This window comes from Helianthus annuus, chromosome 1 (genome assembly GCF_002127325.2).
Source record: "Helianthus annuus cultivar XRQ/B chromosome 1, HanXRQr2.0-SUNRISE, whole genome shotgun sequence".
NCBI classification, from domain to species: domain Eukaryota; kingdom Viridiplantae; phylum Streptophyta; class Magnoliopsida; order Asterales; family Asteraceae; genus Helianthus; species Helianthus annuus.
The window spans coordinates 146,622,705-146,646,270 of NC_035433.2; the positions used below are offsets into that span (position 1 = coordinate 146,622,705).

Below are 23,566 nucleotides of genomic sequence, written 5' to 3' on the forward strand. Positions count from 1 at the left end.
TCATTTGGGTGTACCCTTTAAAATACAAATCCGAAACCTTTTCAACATTTGTTAAATTTCACCGCCTAATTGCCACCCAATTCAATAGAAACATAAAAACTTTTCAGTGTGACCTTGGCAGTGAGTTTGACAACAATGCATTTAAAACCTTTGCCATCCAACACGGTCTATTATTTTGTTTCTCTTGCCCTCAAACCTCTTCCCAAAATGGTCGTGCCGAGCGTATGATCCGTCGTCTTAACGACATCATTTGCGCTCTCCTTATCCACTCACACCTACCTCCTAGCTTTTGGGTCGAAGCCCTCCACACCACAGCCTACCTCCACAATATCCAACCCACAAAACGACTCAATTTCTTCACCCCAACTTTTACCCTCTACCTTCGACACCCCGCTTACGACCACCTTCGGGTTTTCGGATGCGCTTGTTATCCGAACACGTCTGCCACTCAGCCTCATAAACTTCACCCGAGGTCCACCTGGTGCATATTTCTAGGTTACCCACCAGATTTCGGTGGGTACCGGTGCTTTGACCCCACTACCGGGAAAGTTTCTATATCCCGACATGTTACCTTTGATGAAACGGTCTTCCCTTACACCATTTCCACACCCACATCATCCTACCGTTTCCTAGTCGACACTACACCACCACCCGGGTTCACTTTTATTCGTACTGTCCACCCTCCACCACCTTCCACCACCAGCACCATCATCCACCTACCACACCACCACCACCACCTCCACCGAGGCCCACCACCACTTCACCATACACCTACACTTACACCCGCAGACAAAGAACCACCTAACAACCACCTGCCCCCACCTCCATCCCGACGGCCCAGTCCCCTTTTCCCAGCCAACCTGTCCCACAGCAGCCGAATACCACCAGACCACCCCCCAGCCTACGACTGCCACCTAACAACCAGCCCAACAACCTGCCCGTCCTCCTTCCTCACACCCAATGACTACACGCTCAAAAACCGGTAGCCTTAAACCTACCCAACACTCACTTAATACCACCACCATTTCACCCGTTCCTAAAACCTATCAACAGGCCTTCACCGACCCGAATTCGTTGCGCGCCATGCAGGCTGAATTTACTGCTTTACAGGAAAATGAGACATGGGAGTTAGTCCCTCGGCCGGTAGATAGACCGGTTATTAGGTGTATGTGGTTGTTTCGCCACAAATTTAAATCAGATGGTTCACTTGAGAGGTATAAGGCGAGATTGGTTGTTAATGGAAAATCTCAAACCGTGGGCATTGACTGTGAGGACACCTTTAGTCCGGTTGTAAAACTGACAACTATTCGGACTGTGTTATCCCTTGCTGTGTCCAAATCATGGCCCATTCATCGTTAGATGTCAAGAATGCCTTCTTACATGGCCACCTAAACGAAACCGTTTTTATGCATCAGCCCCCCGGTTTTATTGATAAACGATTTCCAGGTTTTGTCTGCAAGTTAAAGAAATCGTTATACGGGCTTAACAAGCTCCCCGTGCTTGGTACACACGCTTTGCAAATTACATCTTATCCCACGGGTTTAAGAGTAGTGCGTGTGAGAATTCTTTGTTTATATACAATCACGGACAGGATATGGCATATCTTTTGCTTTATGTTGATGATATTGTCCTCACAACTTCGTCTAACAGATTGCTGCACAACATCATCCAGACACTCTCACGAGAGTTTGCTATGTCTGACTTAGGTAACTTGCATCACTTCTTGGGTATCAAAGTTACTCACACTAAGGATGGCTTGTTTTTTGATCAAGCTCATTATGCTAAAGACATAATTTCTCGGCCAATATGACATCTTGCAAGCCATGTGCTACTCCCCTTGATCTATCATCCAAATTAAGTGCCACGGATGGCCCACTTTTTCATGATCCCACTTTATACCGCAGTCTTGCCAGGGCCCTACAGTATCTGACTTTTACCCGTCCGGACATCTCTTATGCAGTTCAGCAGGTGTGCTTATTTATGCACGAGCCACATGAACCTCATTATGCATTTATGAAGCGCATTATTCGATACATACAGGGGACCTTGGACTATGGTATTCGTATGGTAAAATCTGCTACAACTTCTTTGGTTGCATATTCCGATGCTGATTGGGGCGGATGCCCAGATTCCTGCCGCTCTACGAGTGGCTATTGCGTGTTTCTTGGGAATAATTTGCTTTCTTGGTCCTCTAAACGCCAGCCAACTGTTTCACGTTCTAGTGCAGAGGCTGAATACCGTGGCGTTGCGAATGCTGTTGCTGAAGTCACTTGGCTACGAAACTTACTGAGTGAACTGCATGTTCCTCTTCTTCAGGCATCGGTCGTTTTTTGTGATAATGTCTCCGCCGTATATCGGTCTGATAATCTGGTGCAGCATCAGCGTACGAAGCATATAGAAATCGATATTCATTTTGTACGGAAAAAGGTTCGCCTTGGACATGTTCGGGTATCACACGTCCTAGCTCCGTATCAATACGCAGATATTTTTACAAAAGGATTGTCTCGACAACTGTTTCAATCATTCAGGTCCAGTTTGACAATTTGTCCGATGACCGCTCAAACTGGGGGGAGTATTAGCCGAGATTTATGCCACTGATTACGGTTTCCATATTTTAGAGATTATAATTGTATTTATGTATTGATTATTATTTCCATGTATAGTGCTAGGGTTATCCCCTATATAAAGGGATCATATGTATTGTTTTGATTGATTCAGAAAATAATACAAGCATTTTTAGATACATGTGGGCCCCTTCCTTCTCTTCATCTAACTCCCACTAAGGCTTTGGCTGAGGCCATGCATGGCGCCCCATATGCTAGTGTTGGGGGCGTCACCCAACTGAGATGGCTGGGGGCGTTGCCCCACACCGGTTACTCTTATTAAACTAATCTAGAATATGAACGTTTATTTTCTATAAGTAGATTAACAATCAAATTTATTAATACCTTAGGTTTACATATATGTAATTAAGTATATATTATTTACATATATGTAAATTTTCAAACTCCTTATCATTTTTGTTTTTGATGATGAAAGTCTATTTGCATGTGTGTAAATCTTCTTATTGATCTTCTTCTTCAAACTGGTCTTTTAACATCTTTATACTAGTCATAGAAAGGTTAAACAACATAACGAAATGGCAAAGAACATACCGGTTAATCTTAACCAACTCCTATTGAAGTCATCTTGTGTTTCTTAGGTTATACATTTGTAATATACGTAATGTATGGTAATTATAATTAATTTTATTCAGTTACTTTTTTTTGTATTTAATAACATAATTGCCATGTGTGTAAAAGATAATTAAGATAGCACGGTTCATAAAAGAGAATTTTGCCCGTAAACTCTGAAAAATTATTGTAAAAAGAAAATTCAATATTTCTCAAATGTATTATAGATACACATGCTGTCAGATACAATTTTTGTTATTGTTGGTGTCAACTGTAAAGAAAAGAAACATTCTAGAAAATTATAAATAAATAATGTGTCACAAAATTCACATATAATTTCATCATCAACTTTACTATCAAGTGAAGGCTGCAACATTTTCCTTTTCTCTAATCCCATATTGCTGCAGATGAAGAGCTTGGAACATATGAGGATTCGGCTAGATGATATAGTGACGGCCACAGAAAATTTTGCGGGAAAATATTGCATCGTGTCTGGTGGATTTGGTTCAGTGTACATAGCAGAGCTTGACCATGTGGATAAAGCATATTGTTTTGCGATTGGAAAAGAGATTGAACGTGAGGTACCTAAGAAACGTGGCACAGTAGCTATTAAATGCATCATTGATACAGAAGATGAGATAGCAGAACAAGGATTTTATGCAGAAATTAAAATGCTTACTAGTTGTAAGCATTCCAACATAATTACTCTACTTGGATTTTGTGACGAAGGTGGTAAAATGATCCTAATCTATGAGTATGCTTCTAATGGGAGTCTCAATTATTATTTACAAAAAATGAATAACAATCCTGATGACAGTTGGGCGCATCGATTGAAAATTTGCCTTGATGTTGCTAAGGGATTAAGTTTCCTTCACACTAACGAGGGAGAACTACAAGAGATAGTGCACCGTGACATCAAAAGTGCCAACATTCTGTTGGACGAAAATTTTAAAGCAAAGATTGGTGACTTTGGGCTCTCCATATTCCTCTCTGTCAGTGAAGAGCATCACACTCCGTATTCTAGTATAATTGTAGGCACACCGGGGTACATGGATCCACAATATAGCAAAAATGCTAAATTGAAAAAAGAATTAGATGTTTACAGTTTTGGAGTACTCATGCTTGAGATCTTATGTGGGACAGTAGCCTATGATCCAAAATTCACTAATAACAAGGGGCTCGCACTCTTAGCGCGACAACACTTCAATAAGGGAACAATTAAGGAAATGGTAGACCATAAAATAATTAAAGAGATTACTGAAACCCTCTTTACTTCTGTTGAAGGTCCTGATCAAGAGTCTTTGGACACCTTTTCCAAAATTGCTTTTAAATGTTTGGCAGAAGCACAAGTCGAGCGTCCAACTATGGAAATTGTTGTAAAGGAACTTGAGAAAGCCCAATACTTGCAGGTAAGTTTACGTCTAATACATAGAATTTTAATTTGTCTATTCAAGTAAGTCTTATGATTTATGGATCGATGTCTTAAAGTCATTAAAAAAAATGTCTCATGTAAGTTGTTTAAAATAAGCCCCCAATACTTGCAGGCAGGTTTTCCGAATGTACTAATAAACTCACATAAGAGTAGTTTGTTTTTTTAAAGTCACTAAAATAAAACTTTAATTTGGTGTTTCAATCTTAAATATTTGTTTAGATATATTTAAAACTTTTAAAATTTAGTGAAGTCAGTGAAACATGTATAATCTTGCTTATTATTTAGAGATTATTATTTTTTTGAAATTAATTTGAAATATGAGGTAATAGTGAAGAAAAATATTCACTAAACAATAAACATTATAATTGTTCAATTTAAGATAAATGTGAAAAAATATCACTAAATATTAACCATGATTCATACATATATATAAACATATAGTTAATTATAATAAATCTAGCTTGAATTTTTTATTACATACTTCAATACAACAACCTTTTTAAGATTACTACCCAAAATGGCATGAATATCAATCTATTAATGGAATCAAGTTGATTGTTTCGTGATTCTCAGGAAAACCGCAAAGACGTATTACAAATTTCACTTAAAGACATACAGTTAGCCACAAATAACTTTAATTGTGAGAATTTCATTGGATCCAGTGGATTTTCGAAGGTATATAGGGGAGAAGTTTTACATCCTAATGGACAAACCACCAGAATAGTTGTGAAGCGGTTTTTACATCAGGGTAATGACATATATTATGATTTCGCCAACGAGCTTACAATTTTAGTGGAGCACCAACATGAGAATGTCATTGCTCTCTTTGGTTATTGTGAGGAAGGAGAAGAAAGAATCGCTGTTTATGAGTATATGTCGAATGGAAGTCTTGACAAGCATTTGGATAATGCTAGTCTTACATGGGGTAAACGTCTTAAGATAGCTATTGACATTGCAAGTGGTTTGGATTTTCTTCATGGAGGTTTCGTAACAGGAAAGGTGGTGATCCATCGAGACATCCGAAGCAGAAACATTCTACTTGATGGAGAAATGCGTGCAAAAATTGCTACGTTTGGGTTTTCCAAAAGGCATTCAATAGAACAGAAAACCGTTATCTTTCCTGCTATTGGCGCCACATTGACTTACGTGGACCCAGAATACGAGAGGGCAGGTGTGTTAAGCAAAGAATGCGATATATATGCATTTGGTATTGTTTTATTTGAGATCATGTTCCGGAGTTTGGCATACTCCAAAAAGTTCGAGAAATACGATTTTCTAGGCACTTTGATTAAACGCCTGTATAAAGAAGGAAAACTCGATAACATGGTGTTTGAGGGTACAAATGAACAAATTGCTTCACAATCGCTCAGTATTTTTCGACGGGTAGCCATTCAATGCTTACATGAAAACAGAGAAGAAAGGCCAACGGCAGGTCAAGTGATAATCCAACTTAAGAACGCGTTACAAATTCAAGTAAGTTTTCTTTCATTTTTTCATTAGAAGCTACACATCATGTGTTAGCCATGTGTAGGTTATGTTATCTACGCATCACCTACTCATGTTGGTAAATGTCTATAAATAAAGAAAAACATATGAACAATATTGGCTTAATGGTTTTTATTACCATAACATAAGTTCTTAGAAAGTAAATTTTACAAAAATATGAACCACTGATAAAAAGGAGAAGTTGAATAATTTAGGTTCTCTCTCTCTCTCTCTTTCTGTTTTTTTTTTTTTTTTTTTTTTTTTTTTTTTTTTTTTTTTTTGGGGGGGGGGGGGGGGGGGGCAATGGTGTATTGGTAGTAGCAACTTTTAGATTGGAATCATTTTTATAAACGTCATTTAGAATACAATTATATATGGTATAATGTACTAGGTAACAACCCACATATTCAACTCCTGTTGTTCATACACCATCCCATTAATAAAACTCGTTTATTTAAAAGAGCTAGATTCATTAGCTCCATATTTTGACTATTTGATTACTTTACCCAAAAGAGACTGTAATTAAGAGGACTTTAATTTATTTAATTTAAGGTTAAATACAACCTATAAAGTGTTTCAGCTATTATACCGTTTTATGTGAGAAGATGAATAGTTTGATAACATTCAGTAGGTTATGGCTTTAATAATTATAAATGGAAGTTGGGTGGGATTAGAAAGTAAACGGTGTGGTATACTCTCCTCCCTAAATCAACTAGTTTAATACTCGTCCGGTGGACAGGTTACGTTAATGTATTATATAGTAAGAACATGAATAAACCTATGAAGTATGAATACAACTAACTTGAATTTAAACCTTACCAAGTCCCAGAAAAGCCACTAACCATACTATCATTAATACCTCATGTCATATAAAGATACTTGCAAGACATTTAAAATTGGAAAAAGAATAAAAAATCCTATCTTAACCTTTCATCATAAATGGTGTTGTGAAGTTACCTGTGGATTCTCAATGTTACACATCCTTTTAGCTCCATACCCTATCAATTTGTACCAATCAAGAAAATACTACTTTTTAGAGTATAACACATCTCCCCAACTATTAAAGGATATAATGAATATAGAAAAAAAGCAATGCCCTCTGTGAAAGCACCGGATCGATGACATACATCAAACATTGCACTTGATTCAAGACATGAAGAACAAGATATGAAGAACATGATAGAAAGATGTAGAAGATGAACTCTTTATTATGAATCAGTCATCACAGATTACACGAACCAAAGGAGTATACATCATCTACAAGCTGGTTTAGATCACAAAGATCTAAACCCTAGCTTTCTCTCACTAACACATAGTCTCTCTCTCTAGAATTCACACACAGGAGGATGAACAAGTTGGGAGAAGAGCACAAAGCTTTCTCTACAATCGTTTCCCTAATCTACACAATACACACATATATATAGGCTAGGGACTAAACCTCGGACAAACCAATTCTCCACCAAAACTCAGACAAAACTAGTCTAAACAAACTCTGACTAAACAAAAACTCTTTCTAAACATAAACTCTTTCTAAACATAAACTCTTTCCAATCATAAACTCTTTCCAATCATAAACTCTTTCCAATCATAAACTCTTTCCAAGCATAAACTCTTTCCAATCATAAACTCTTTCCAATCATAAACTCTTTCCAAGCATAAACTCTTTCCAAGCATAAACTCTTTCCAAGCATAAACTCTTTCCAAGCATAAACTCTTTCCAAACATAAACTCTTTCCAAACCTTGGACTAAGTTTGGGCACTTGTATAATAAAGACCCTAACAATTGGAAGCCATGCACTTTTCACCCAAAGTGCATTAACAACTCCCCCTTGATCAATGCAGGTCTTCATGTAGTCTTGAATTCTTCGTTATGGTTGACTTTAACTTGGACTTCTGCTTTGGTTGACCAGAACTGATAAGCGACAGTTACCCGGCAGGAACTGCACTTACAGTCTCCCCCTTAACTGTTGCATCAGTTCTGTGTGGCATCGATAATCTTCAATCACGGATACTGCACTTAGAGACTCCCCTTTAACTGAAGATATCATGTCAGCTTTCTACTTTGGCTGAGACTTGATCTTTCTGGTAGAGCACAGTGATCTTCAACCCTTCTAATTAAAGACTTGCTGACGATCACTTAAAGCCGCTTTGAGAAACCCGAAGAATCCAACATCAAACACTGTAGATCCTCCCCCTCAAACTACTCCCGAATCAAATTAACGCGAACCGACCTACAACCACATGTAGGAATATCGCTCGATACATTAATCTTCAAACCTAACCAGTAGCAGAAAGAAACATTGGATTTCCAATGCCCAATCTTGAACACTTCAAACTTCACAAAGACATGAAGCTCAGTTCGATAAATTAATAACAAACTGAACTTTGTAAAAGTACATCCACCATCTTGATCAGAGTCTTCAACCGAGTGTCTGAAATCATTTCATCTCGAATCTTCAAGATCCAATCCCGTATCTTCACAAATCCACCAATTACCCGTTGACTTTCGTCTCTCATCTCCCCCTCAATGTAAGAACCCCTATTTCGAGAATCCGATCAGTCACCAACTTGGAAGAGGTACCAAGAAGACTAATCTTCTCTACTCTAACCGGCATACGATAAAGGCTTGACCTTCAACTAGTTGCCAAATGAACAATTTGCTTCATCACGTCAACACTTGATTGAACCTCGAACAAACTTGACAAAACTCAATCATACACTAGCTCTAACTTGCTTCATGTTAAAAACACTTCCCCATCGGTAAGATTAACACTAAGTTAATCTCAAAGATAGTAAACAAGAACTTGTTTCGAAGTAGCACCACGAGCTTTTGATTTACAAAGAAAACAGGAATTTCAAAATTTTTACTCCCCCTTTTTCTTTGTAAACAATCCAAAAATCCAAGCAAGTCTTATTCTCTTCACCTCCTCACTTGATTCGGACAACATAAGTACCATAAAACTTTTCGATAATCCGAAACCGACTTCAAGTTTCCAAACTACACATAATTCTGACTCTTAGTTAGTTATCCGGTACCCCAGGTAACCCGGAATAACTAGAAAAACTCGGAACATGCACAACTCGAAACTTCCGAACAACACAAACTTCTGAATTTAGCTATAAATCCGGTACCCCAGGTAACCCGGAATTCTACAAAATTCGGAACTCGTAAAACCCGAAAGCTCTTGAAACCTCGGATCAGATCATCTGAGCAGTATTTAGAGTACAAAGGAATTCGAAACAAGCAAGGAAATAAAGGAAACTCTGCGGACAACAAATGTTCTTGGACCAAGCGAAGCGAATCTCAGAGTTTAAAAAGAATCATGAAAATTGAGGCCAAAATTCGGACTATACTTGTAAAATTCGGATTTTTTTTTTTTTTTTTTTTTTTTTTTTTTTTTTTTGCAAAACTCGGACAAAAAGTGAAACTTCGGACAAAAAGTCAAAACTCGGACTAAAACTCGGAATATTTTTTTTTTTTTCACAAAACTCTGACTATACTAAACTCGGACTCACAGTGAAACTCAGACTCAGACCTTTATAAATAAAACTCAGATATTTCTTGGATAAACTTGCATATTATGTCTTGTGATCTTTAAACTCGGAGATGATCCCTGTTAAAAACTCGGACCTTAAAATCCCTTATACTCGGACAACTAAGAAAGAGTTTTAAACTTGGACCAAGAAAGAGTTTAAAACTTGGACAACTAAGAAAGAGTTTTAAACTTGGACCAAGAAAGAGTTTAAAACTCAGACAACTAAGAAAGAGTTTTAAACTTGGACCAAGAAAGAGTTTAAAACTTGGACAACTAAGAAAGAGTTTTAAACTTGGACCAAGAAAGAGTTTAAAACTCGGACAACTAAGAAAGAGTTTTAAACTTGGACCAAGAAAGAGTTTAAAACTCAGACAACTAAGAAAGAGTTTTAAACTTGGACCAAGAAAGAGTTTAAAACTCGGACAACTAAGAAAGAGTTTTAAACTTGGACCAAGAAAGAGTTTAAAACTCGGAATTAAGCTCAGAAACAAGTCTCCGGACTATCTCCCTAGTGTGACTTCACACTAGTTCACCAAAACCCCGGAAACAACAAACACAGAGTTTTAAAACTCAGACAAGTTTAACACTAAGAAAAACTCGGACAGAGCAATTTTTGGATCAAACCTCATATCTGCAACAACTTGGAGAACAAAACAACCACGAACAGCTTCATTTTCTTCAACTTTTCTGCAAAATCTTCAAGTCTTCAAGATGTTTGGCGGAAACAAACATCAAACCAAGAGCAATGGTGATTCGGAAGGCGGTTAGACCATTCCAAATCGGTAACCATGCTCTGATACCACTGTGAAAGGCCTCCTAATCCAAGATCTCACTCAGCTAAAGCAACCAAAAGGTGTGCGGAATCCACCTGATGATCAACCACTGTAGATGAACACAAGAATGCAAGGATTTGAGAGAGAAATCAAGAATACACAGAGTATTCTTGATGAAGATGAATGACGTCACTCACACAAAGCGCCGCCAGACAAAAGAGAATGATTAGGGCACAGAAATTCACACAGAATCGTTACCTTGTCTATTCCATATTAAAGTATATATACAAGGTGAAACCCGGACTTTCCACACCAAATAGAAAGCCCGGACAAAACATAAAGCACAAAGCAAGCACAGAGTTTTTGCTACAAAACTCAGACAAAACTAGACTATACAAACTCTGTCTAATCATAAACTCTTTCTACACATAAACTCTTTCTAGCCATAAACTCTTTCTAGCCATAAACTCTTTCTAGCCATAAACTCTTTCCAAAACATAAACTCTTTCTAGCCATAAACTCTTTCCAAAACATAAACTCTTTCTAGCCATAAACTCTTTCCAAAACATAAACTCTTTCCAAACTTTGGACATTGTTCAATAAAGACCCTAAATGTTGGAAGCCTTGCACTTATCACCCAAAAGTGCATTGGGGAGATACTCCGAAGATTGGCTCCTTCTGAGTTTTGAGACTTGTCTGAGTTTCAAATCAGTCTGAGCTTTCTCCTTGTCTGAGTTTTCCTTTTAGAGTTAATTGTGTCTGAGTTTCTTTGTTAGTTTGGTCCGAATTTCTCTAGTTTAGGTAATTTTGAGTCTGAGTTTGTGTCCTTAGTTGAGTCTGAGTTTGTGTTTGGTCCGAATATCATTCTGGTCTGAGTTATTATAGATATTATAAGTTGTCCGAGTTTAATTTAGATTTTGAGTCCGAGTTCATTGGTTGTTTATTTTTTAAGTTTTGGTCTGAGTTTAATTTCTTTATAGAAGGTCCGAATATATTCCATCATATTAAGTCCGAGTTTTAGTTAAATATTCATATCCGAGTTTATTCATGTTCTCTAGTCCGAGTTCCTTTTTATTAAGGTGAGTCCGAGCTTATCTTTTCCTGTGTCTGAGTTTATATATTAATTTTGAAGTCCGAGTTATTTGTTGACATAGAGTCTGAGTTTGTTTTTAGTATAGTTAGAGTCCGAGTTTAGATATTAAGTTAGAGTCCTAGTTTAGATATTAATAGTTGTCCGAGTTTAAATATTAAGTTAGAGTCCGAGTTTCCCAATTATATTATATATATAGAGTCTGAGTTTGTTTGTCTGAGTTATTCAATCAATTATTATAGTCCGAGTTTTTTTTTAAATTGAGTTACGTCCGAGTTTAGATATGTTTCATTGAGTCCAAGTTTTTTTTTTATTATTCATAGACATTATTGAGTCAGAGTTTGTTTGATATTGATAAGACCGAGTTCTTTTTTTTTTTTAATTTCTTAAAGTCAAGGCTGTTTTTCATATTTTGAGTCCCTAGGTATTTACATATATTGATAAGTCCGTGTTCCTTTTTTTAATTTCTTAAAGTCAAGGCTTTTTTTTTCATATTTTGAGTCCCGAGGTATTTACATATAGAGTTCGTTTTTTTTTATATTTTGAGTCCCGAGGTATTTACATATAGAGTCCGATTTTTTTTTATTATATTAAGTCCGATTTTTTTTTTTTAATTTTGGTGTCCAATTTACATATAGAGTCAGAGTTTTTAACTTTGAGTCAAGAGTTTCTTTTTAGATCTAGTCTTTAGTCCGAGTTTAAAGGTCCGAATTTTTTATTTTGAATATATAAAGAGCCCGAGTTTTTTAAATAACCTTGAGTCTGAGTTTCTTATTTTCTTTGTCTCTAGTCCAAGTTTCATATAACAGATCCTGTCCGAGTTTTCAAATTAATTTTTGTCCGAGTTCTAGTTCTTGTTTCTTACCCATCCTTGTCCGAATCTTTTCAATCAGTTTTTGTGTCTGAGTTTAAATTTCTAACAGTGTTGTGTCCGAGCTCTGTTGTCTGTGTTTAATTTCAGGTTTCTGTGATCCGGGGTACACACTCTGACTATAGCTCACTTCACTGCTTGGAAGTTCTTTGTTGTTTCCTAAAAATGGCGAACAACAATCTGACGACGATGGTGCAAAGCCTCAAGCACAATGCTGAGGTAGGAAGTAACGACAAACCTCCTTTGTTGATCAACGAACTTGATTTTCCTGAGTGGAAGGAGCGTTTCGAAAGGTATGTTCGAGCAAAAGACATCAAAATCTGGTTGTGCATCGTTAAAGGATGTGGTGCTACTCCGGTACGTACGTTGACGATTGATACGTATTTGGCACTCACTGATGATCAGAAAAAGTTTTATGACTGTGAAGAGAAAGCTATGTCAATGATAACGATGGCAATGACACAATCTATACTTCATACGTTCCGTAAGAGAAATAGCTCAAAGGAATTGTGGGATAGTATGATCCAGCGATATGAAGGAAACGAAATGTACAAGAAACGACGTCTCGAACGTTTGAAGACTCAATTCGTTGTGTTCAAGGCTTTGAAGAATGAATCATTTGATGACACAGTGAATCGATTTTATCATCTGCTGAGCGAACTTGATAGAAGTAAAGAGGGTATCTACACTGAATTCGAGAAGGTTGAGAAGTTTCTGAATTGTCTTTCGAGAGAATGGAATATGTACACCGCTTTGATCAGAGAGGGTGTTCTCTACGAAGAGCTTACATTGGAAGAAGTTGTTCAGAAGCTGAGGGGTTACGCTTGGAATATGGAAGATCAAGCATCTGAATTCGAGAAGATCCAAGATCCTCAGTTGTATAAGGCTTCGAAACCAACGGATAAGGGTAGTAATGGTGGAGTCGGTGTTGCTTTGTACTCGGAAAATGAAGGTCCTGCAAGTGAACACACCTTCATAAGCAACAATGTCAGTTCAAGTGGAACAACCAATTCAAATCAAGGGATGTACTCTTCTAGTGGCGCTCATAAATCTCAAGGAACAAGTGTAAACATTCCTAAGATAGATGCAAGCGGCTTGAAGTTGATTGAAGAAAATATGGGTCTGTTGGCGTCCTTCATGACTGCATACGAGAACTTCTGTCTTGGGAAGCTCGTTGAACCGTCAAGTCTCGATGAAGACTTCGATCAGATAGATCAAGACGAGATGGAAGAACTTGATCTACAGCTCAATATGGCTCTGTTAGTCCGTAGAGCGAAGAAGTTTCTGCTGAAGACGGGTAGGAAGTTCATAGGAGGTCAGACAAAGACTCGAATGGGGGTCGACATGTCAAAGGTAAAGTGTTACAACTGCGGGATCTACGGGCATTTCGCACGTGATTGTCGAAAGCCGAAGATGGAAAGATCTGACAACAACTCCCGAGGAAACAACTCAAGACCTCAAAACAATACATCAAATGCTACCTCCAACTCAAGTGCTCGTTCAAGTGGGTCTGAAAATACCACATCTTCGACAAACAATGCTATGGTGGCTCAACCTTTACAGAGTGTGACTGAGCCTTATGACTGGGGTTGTGCTTTGGAAGACATCTCAGGAGCTATTGTGTCACAAGCTTTCATAGCTGAAATTGTGAACGAAGAAGTGTTTGAAGAGGTTGTTGAAGAGACAAGCATTGAGGAGCTTGCAGTTGTAGCTGAAGTTCTTGGGGAAGAGTTGGATTCGGGAAATGTTACTGAGAATGAAAGTCCTTCGATCGAAGAGACTGTTGAGAAGCCTAGCAAGACAGAAGATGGAGAAAAAGGAGAACGCTTTGAATTCAACATCTCCACAGCTGAAATGCAGCAATTTGCGGATGCAGAAGCTAAAAGGTTGGAAGAAAATTCCGTAGAAAATGAGGCTTGTGCATTCATGGCTGGCATTGAGGTAAAATCATCTTCTGTAGATAAGCGATGTGCTAGATGTGTTGAGTTTGTGACTAAGATAGATAGATATGCACTTCATAACACAAACTTAATTGCAGATTTAGAAAAATCCAGAGAACTCATTGCTGTTTTGTCTAATTCGGATAAAGAACACCGAATTAAGATAAAAGCACTGAAAAATGATATCTCTGAATTTGAGAGACTTGTGGCTGTGGGTAATCTTAGAAATCAGGAATTAAAATCTGAACTTGAAATGAATCAAAATTGTGTTTTGGAAAAGAACAAAATCATTTTGGAAAAAGATAATCTGATTTTAGATTTGCAACGAAAGATCGAAAAGTTCAGGGATTCATCCGAAGTGATGAACTTCTGTATTAACAGCCAACGTCTCAAAGAATCTGAGGAAGGAATGTTTGGCATTGGTTATAACAAGGTGCCTCCTCCGGTAAACCATAATTATACATCGATGCCAAGCATTGACCCTGAATTGGCAAATTTTGTGCCAAAGACTCCTCTAACGGTTGAACCACAAAGTGAGTCAGAATCTGAACCAGATGAAGTCACTGACTCAGATCAGTCGAAGAAGAGTGGAATTTCAAAGAAAAATGAGGTGAACCTTGAAAATATTGAAAATTTGATAAGCAACAAGATTTTGGAAATTTTCAATCAGGTTCAAAATGAAAAATCAAAATCAAAGTCACGTGGGAAAAATAAAAAGGCTTTGAAAAATGTCCCTAAAACCGAGTTTGTTAAAGGGGAGGATTTTATCAAAGAAGAAGTAAAAATTGAAACAGGTTCCAACTCACAGTTTGTGAACCAAATTTTGAAAAATCCCACCAATGCCTCTTCATCTTCGACCGATCATGAGGAACGTCCGAAGAACGCTGCGAAAATTCGCAAATGCTACAAGTGTCGTGGGAAAGGACACTTAGCAGCAGACTGTCCAGATGACAGGGGTAAATCACTTGTTGATCCTGCTCAAAAGAAACCTTTTGTTGACAAACCACAAAATGAATCAGTTAATGTTGAAAAGATAAATGGTAAAAATCAAAAGGTTGAGAAAAACAAAGTGATTAAACAAGAAGTAAAACCAGTTGTTAAACCAAATGTTAAATCACAACAAAATAAGGATCAAGAGGAGAAACCCGTTGTTATTAACCGTGGGGCAGAAAATGTACCTCAAAGATATGATACTCGTGAGAAAACCCCTCACAGACGACAAAATCATGTCACCTTTCAAGGCGTTGAGAATGACAAACGTTCTGGAGGTTCGAACAACAACTATGCTAGACCTCATGCACAGAACAGATTCGTGAATGATCGAAATGGGTCACCCCCCCGATTTCCAAATCAAAGACCGCATTCGGATAATCATCCACGATCATTCTCAAGACACGAAGATGCTCCTAGATTTGGTAGGAATTTTGAGCCTCCCAGGAATCAAAATTACAATTACCAAAACTATGGAAGCCGTGGGTATGGAAACTCTGGTTATACCAACAGATCGTCAACTCCGTACAATCCACGATTTGCGGGGACTCATTCCAACAATTTCCGAAATGGAAATGGTGGACACAGAGGCGATGATGGTTATTTCAAAGAGTTTTCTTATGTTGACGAATCAGGACGACCCAAGACCATCATGGCTTGGGTCCCACACTCTAACTAAATTTTTGTTGGGGAGTGTAGGAGCAGCTGAAGAGGGCTATCTATATTTGGTATATCGATAGTGGCTGTTCCAGACACATGACAGGAAATAAAGAATTATTGAACAACTTTAAACAAATTCGTGGTGGTTATGTGAATTTTGCCGGTGAAAAGGGTGGTTACATCACCGGTGAAGGCTCTGTGTCAAATGGAAAAATCACGCTGCATAAAGTGAACTACGTTGAAGAACTGAAGCATAACTTGATGTCGGTTTCTCAAATCTGTGATAACAAGTACACGATGCTTTTCACTGATAAAGCTTGCTTCGTTCTGCGTCCGGGATTTCTAAAAGACTGGGGAATCAGTGATTTCTAAAACGAAAGTGACGGAGGAGATTGCTAAGGTGCTGGATCTGATTTGGCTTGCAAACTTAAGGGGAGCACATCTGAAGAAGCTTCGGCGCCTGCCTCTAAAATACAATGAAGAAGATCGTGTTCTAGCTGACCAGTCCATCAAGTTGGTTCAGTTCTGTGTGAAGAACAAGGTCTGGGCAGGAAGCAGCTCTCGAAGAAAGGATGAAGATCTCAAGTCCAATGAAGACCATGCACTGATCAAGGGGGAGTTTGTTAATGCACTTTAGGTGATAAGTGCATGACTCCCATGTTACCAATGGAAGTTTGAAGATCTCAAGTTCAATGAAGACCATGCACTGATCAAGGGGGAGTTTGTTAATGCACTTTTGGGTGATAAGTGCAAGGCTTCCAACATTTAGGGTCTTTATTGAACAATGTCCAAAGTTTGGAAAGAGTTTATGTTTTGGAAAGAGTTTATGGCTAGAAAGAGTTTATGTTTTGGAAAGAGTTTATGGCTAGAAAGAGTTTATGTTTTGGAAAGAGTTTATGGCTAGAAAGAGTTTATGGCTAGAAAGAGTTTATGTGTAGAAAGAGTTTATGATTAGACAGAGTTTGTATAGTCTAGTTTTGTCTGAGTTTTGTAGCAAAAACTCTGTGCTTGCTTTGTGCTTTATGTTTTGTCCGGGCTTTCTATTTGGTGTGGAAAGTCCGGGTTTCACCTTGTATATATACTTTAATATGGAATAGACAAGGTAACGATTCTGTGTGAATTTCTGTGCCCTAATCATTCTCTTTTGTCTGGCTGCGCTTTGTGTGAGTGACGTCATTCATCTTCATCAAGAATACTCTGTGTATTCTTGATTTCTCTCTCAAATCCTTGCATTCTTGTGTTCATCTACAGTGGTTGATCATCAGGTGGATTCCGCACACCTTTTGGTTGCTTTAGCTGAGTGAGATCTTGGATTAGGAGGCCTTTCACCCTCATAACCTGCATACAAAGCATCATCACTTAATACTTACTATTTTACGATCATATAAAGATGACATGGGATTTTAGAACATATCGTCACTATTGATTCACTATTGATTCATTGAGACTAGGGATGAGCTCGGTTCCAGCCAGACCAAAATACTGGTACCAAAAATCCCAAAAAATGGATATGGGTACCGAAAATACCCTGTACGGTACGGTTTGGTACTTGTACGGACCAGTATTTGAAGCTAAAAAAACCGATAAATACCACCGGTATTGTACCAGACCAGTACCGAAAACACTAAATGTTGGTACATAATCGGTACCGAAAATTGAGTAGGTTCGGAAAATTCGGTACCAGTTCCAAACCGGATACGGATGCCATTTGCTCATGCCTAATTGAGACCCTTTGTTTGTCAGATCATATCAGTCAACATTCTCTTTGATAAATGGCTTCTTATTCCCCTTCTACTCTATATTTGGCTTTCAGCAAGCTGTACACATATTAAAATTTTAAGAAAATACACATATTAAAACTTTATAAATATATGTAAAAAAAAGATTTTAAAGGAGCGCCCAGCGGTTAAAAATTGGAGTTTAAATGGTCACGATTTCATCTCAGCAAGATCTAATGGTGAAGAACAATTTGAAAAGCAGTTAGACTTAATGGGATCATTAATATATATAATTGGGATTTTTACATATTTCCCCTCCTAAGCTGCTTTATTACATATTTCCCCAAACCAAAAAATCAATTACATATTTCCCCTCCCTAACCTATATATTACATATTTCCCCTTTTCATTTAAATGACTCTTAATTATGACTATTTTACCCTTAATGAACTATTAAATGATATTTACATATTTACCCATTCTAATATCATCAATTAATTACTTTTCTTTTTGAACGGCAAATTTGGATCACTGGCGGACCACTGGAGTATCATCGTGCCACCAGCGGAACCTCCCGATCATATCCATCTCCACTAGGCATAATGCATATACACCAATTCAGGAGGAAACCCAATAAATATGGGAAAACCCCTTGTGGGAATCGAACCCAGGACCTATTGGTCCCAAAGCTTTATCCCACCCGCAAGATGCCACTAAGCTATAAAGCCATGGACAATTAATTACTTATTTACCCAATTCATATAGTATCACCCAAATTCTTCTACTTGTTACTCTTGTCAAACAATACAAACAAAACCATAATACTCATAAATAAAAAACACAAACTTTCATTAAAATGCAATCCTTACTTGTTCATAATCAATTCCGTTCAAAAAACATAAAGTTTCGTGAAATTTAAGAAGCACAAATACGAAACAAAAAATTCAAAATCAACCGCTCAACTTTTACGTTTTTTTTACTCTTTCAGAGTTTTTGCATGTCTTTTCACGGTGTCCGTAATTTATACGAGTTATTTATATTAAAGACGTGTTTTAATCGATGAATGCAACCTACGAATTTGATCGAGATTTATATTAACAAGTTGAAAAATTTTGAAGTTTCTTTACTATAAAAAAAACATAAGCGACAAACAAAAGGCTGTGCAAAATATAAGTCTTCTAGAAAGAGTAGAACATTAGATATTTAATTTCGCATGTACAGCAATAAAAAAATCAGATAAACAGTTTATTAGTTTAGAAATAATGTAAAACAAAGTCAAACAAAAGTCTGTTTATTAGTTTAGAAATAATGTAAAACAAAGTCAAACAAAAGTCTGACCCTACGTTACTATTTCACAACTTGTGATGAATTAATATATATAATATTCAAATATACAGCCGTCGTTTCTTTCTGCTCGTGTGGCTTCAGCGAATTGTCTGAGGTAAGGTTTGGTGGGAAGATGAAACGATTGTATGAAAGATTATGGGAAATATGTAATTTCTTTTTTAAAAAAAATGGTAATTGGGTAATTTCTCAAAAAAATGGGAAATATGTAATTGATTTTTTGGTTTGGAGAAATATGTAATAAGGCAACTTAGGAGGGGGAAATATGTAAAAATCCCTATATAATTTATAGAATAGAAACATGTACTTATATGTATATCATGTATAAGATGAGACCTAAATCAATTTGTAGAATCGAAACATGTACTTATATGTATATTATATACATGAAAGATGAGAGAGTCGAATAATATATATCTTCGGGTCCCTTTAAAGATTAAAACTATTAGCTCTCCGAGTTAGCTTCTTTCTTAAGTTAACTTGACATCAGAAGATAACTAAAATTCTATTACGTATCCAAGCTCAACATTGGCCAGCATGTAAATTTTTTATGCAAGTGTACGGTTCTACTTTCTAGTTTTGACCCATAAAAGACATGTTTATGGACTTTAATGCATCAATTGATTATAAAATTACATGCAAAAAATTGCATGAACTTGGGAATTGAGAATGTAAAACACAATATACTAGTTCATACTGAATGTTAGACAAAAAAGTTTAATCCTATTTGAATTAATTGTCGAGTACTTAATTGATCAGTCTCTAATGATTCGCAGGAAAAAGGCTTGGGCATTGTTAGAATTCCATTTGAAGACATAAAATATGCCACAAATAATTTCAGTAATGAGAAGTGCATTGCAACAGAAAGACATGGAAAGGTATACAAAGGACAACTTCCACATGCTAATGGACATGAAATCATTGCTGCAAAGAGGTGGGATAGGATTCACGGTCAAGAATATGCCGAATTTCATCGAGAGCTAGAAATTCTTTTCAAGTTTAAACACAGGAATGTCATTCATTTGGAAGGCTATTGTGATGAGATGGATGAAAAAATCACAGTTTATGAGTATGCGTTTAATGGAAGTCTTGATAAGTGGTTGGACAACATAAGTCTTACATGGACGAAACGGCTTGAGATATGCATTGGTGTTGCAAGTGGGTTGGATTTTCTTCATGGAGATGTTCTAAGACAAGAGACCGTGATACATAGGGGCCTCACAACTAGTAACATTCTACTAAGTATTGATTGGGAAGCAAAAATTACTGATTTTGGGTTTTCCTTGATAAGTCCAAATAATCAAGATATCGACTACGTCTTCGAGGAGAAACCTGCCGGTGGTAGTCAGGGCTACATTGACCCAACATACGAGGAAACGAGTACAATAAGCAAAGCATCTGATATATACTCATTTGGTGTGGTTTTATTTGAGATATTGTGTGGCAAATTGGTGTATTCAACTAGTTACCATGGTATTAACCAACAGTATCTAGGTCCTTTGGCTAAAAACTACTACGAACAAAGAAAACTTGATGAGTTGGTGTTTGAGGGTATAAAGGAACAAATTGTGCCACAATCATTGTCTACATTTGCAGATATTGCCTATAAATGCTTACATGATGAACGACATCTGCGGCCAACAGCAGGTCAGGTGGTTAAACAGCTCAAGGAAGCGTTGGAATTCCAAGTAAGTTACATTGTTTTACAAAAGTGGCTTTCTTTTTGGGCACGTGCATCTACCTATAATAAATTTCTCACATAACATAATGTAAATGGAGAACTTAAATAAGATTTTATATCTTTTTTTTATTATTATATAGGTGGATTTTGAAACATGGGAGCCCAAACTGCCTAGCGACTACAAAGCAATAATCCAACAGTCACGAACCCCTGAGATCTACACTACCAAAAAGAAAAAAGATCTTTATGACATGCTCTGTGAAGGAATCCTCATTCAAAAAGGAAAAGTGGTAAATAACTTAGTCCCTTATCTCATATATTTTGTTTACTAGAGGGTGCCTTCGTGTTAGCTTTTTCAATATTATGAACGACGTTCACCTCTGGAACTTAATCTGTTTTGTTTTGTTTTGTTTTGTATAATAGTGGTTTTGGTTGGACAGTAATAACAACAGCAATGAGATGGTATCAGCAACCTTGTTTACATATAAAAATCAGAGTTCACAAAAGTGGAGACGTATCCACAAATCAAGGTTCTTATCTCCCTCTCTCTCCCTCACTTTCTCTAGACGGTTGTATATTATTTAGACAGTTGTATATTAGGGTCATTATTAGCAGAATTCAAGATCACTAAGTTAAAGATTGGTTGTTAGTTTAAACTCATGAAAAAAGGATACAGTCTTTCTTTACTACAGAACAAATTAAATATTAATTCCAGAAAGAAATTGTACAGCCATAAGATTTTGAAAATATATTGTACTGATTAGTATGTATTATCAATTAGATCTTGTATTTATTATGATGTATTATTTGATATTGAGGTTTCATCATAGAAAAAGGCTTCATTCAGACTTTAATACACGTTCAGGTTCCAGAGAGTGCCGATGATGATGGATATTTCAAATCTAAAGATTCAAACCCAGATAAAGGCTCAATTTTTAACTCCAAGTATCACTTATGGGGTTTATCTGGTCTTCAAATTTGGTGAACCAAACCAAATTTCAGGTGAACAAATGTATGTCAACTTGATGTACAAAAGGAAGGATGAAACCTTCCATGCATATTTTGCAACATGGAGAGACGAGAAGTGGTTGATGATTGAATTGTACCGGTTCTTGAATACTGAGGACGCCGGTGATTTTGAGGTTTTTCTAGAGAGTTTTTCACAATATTATTGCAGAAGTCGTGCCATCTACATTGAAGGCATTGAGTTTCGAGCCATTGACAATGCAAGTTTCGAAATATATGATTTAGTTCTGATTTTTGATTCTTTCCTATATATTTTTTGAAACAGAAGTCACTGTATTTGTAATTTTTTCATGTTTTACTTTATATGTTTTTAACATGGTCCTTTAATTTTATACAGGTGACTCATAAAAAAATCGAGAAATTAAAGGATGTCCAGCAAACCATGAGATCAAACGTGAACATGGGTCAGATTCAACATCTACCAACTGACTATGATGAAAGTTACGAGTTCTCCGAAACATATGATGAGGGTGCAAAGGTCCCTTTTTTTCTTTTGAACAAAGTCTATCTCTTCTCTGAAAAAAAAAATATTTGTTGTTGTTTGGTTATAAATTGGTTAAACTGTTTGATGGACAGTTGTTCCAGCTAGGTGAAATGAGCAGAAAGAAACATCTTATGCTTTCTGCAAAGGAGGTTATGTATGACTCTTCCATGAAGCCTTTCAAATCAAAACCCTCGGAACAGTCGAGGTTTGTGTTTTGACGATACTTCTGTTGTCTATGTTTAGTTAATAGTTGGAGTATACTCGTGATGCTAGATTTTAAAACTTTGAAAAATGTTATAAAAAAATACCAAAGATACATAAATAGAGGGATGTGAAAAGTTTCACCTCTTAAATGTGGTTAAGTATGTAATCATGTGACGTTTGAACATCCAGTTTTCAGGAGGTGATTGAGGTGCTATCACAACAAGTATTTCGTCTCAAGTGCAAGATTGAAAGTCGAACATTGTCACCAGATACAGATTATAGGTGTTACCTAATATTCAAGCTTTCAGAAAAATGTTTTGGCCTGCATTGTCCTGTGAAAGTACGAGATCTACTCCACCGAAGTAACAAAAAGACTAAAGCTTTTTATTTTAGAACCCCGAAAGCATGGAATATACATGATATCAACCAGGTCCCACAAAAAAGGGAAGATGGATGGATGGAGGTCAATGTGTGGAAGTTTAACTCAAGGGATGGGCCTAGAAATGGTTGCATTCATGTAAATTTGAAAGTTATAAGTTACGAAGGAACAATGTCTGGCCTTATTGTATGTGGCCTCGAGTTTCGGCCAATGTAATCATAAGAATAGTATATATTTCAGCCACGTTGTGTTCTTAATGTTAATATTTTTGTAACTTAGGGTGTATGTGCCTCCTGATGAAAACCTTACAAAGCAGTTGCTTTGTCAAAGTGTATGTATTAATTTTATGCGATGAGTAGATTGGGAAATGTGCAAAGCTGAACTTTCCACTTGACAATAAAGAAGTTATCGTCCAGATCGTTGCAAATAGGCTGATGATGGTCATCATCTCTTGGGCAGCTAGTGATGTGCAATACAAGCTTTTATTTTACCTCAGAAGTAAGAACAGTCTGCATCTTCAAAGAAAGTAATTCTGCCTTCTAGATGCATGCAACGATCTTCGAAGATGCAGACTGTTCTTACTTCTGAGGTACTTATGTCATTATACCATTGACATAAAAGCAAGTCATGCCCCAGGAGCTGCCCCCTCAATGAAAATTCGTAAATAAAAGCAAATCCACCAGTTGCGATCTCAATCAAAAATAATATTTTAAATTTTATTCATTCGATTCAATCATAAGTTATTTCTATGATTTTTGTTTTGCCTTCTTGAATCGCATT

General features: G+C 36.9%; 1 protein-coding gene across 1 annotated transcript in view; it reads left to right on the forward strand.

Annotated features, from left to right (window-relative positions):
* Positions 1 to 23,141, forward strand: part of LOC110883822 — a 34,531-nt gene extending 11,390 nt beyond the window's left edge. Inside the window, exons 4-13 of the mRNA XM_035976156.1 lie at positions 3,581 to 4,582; positions 5,179 to 6,078; positions 12,451 to 14,301; positions 19,789 to 20,700; positions 20,834 to 20,983; positions 21,117 to 21,223; positions 21,559 to 21,919; positions 22,057 to 22,197; positions 22,296 to 22,408; positions 22,597 to 23,141. Of these exons, the coding sequence (XP_035832049.1) occupies positions 3,581 to 4,582; positions 5,179 to 6,078; positions 12,451 to 14,301; positions 19,789 to 20,700; positions 20,834 to 20,983; positions 21,117 to 21,223; positions 21,559 to 21,919; positions 22,057 to 22,197; positions 22,296 to 22,408; positions 22,597 to 23,002 (5,943 nt within the window). The 3' untranslated portion in view covers positions 23,003 to 23,141. The remainder of the gene's footprint in view (positions 1 to 3,580; positions 4,583 to 5,178; positions 6,079 to 12,450; positions 14,302 to 19,788; positions 20,701 to 20,833; positions 20,984 to 21,116; positions 21,224 to 21,558; positions 21,920 to 22,056; positions 22,198 to 22,295; positions 22,409 to 22,596) is intronic.
* The last annotated feature ends 425 nt before the right edge of the window (positions 23,142 to 23,566 follow it).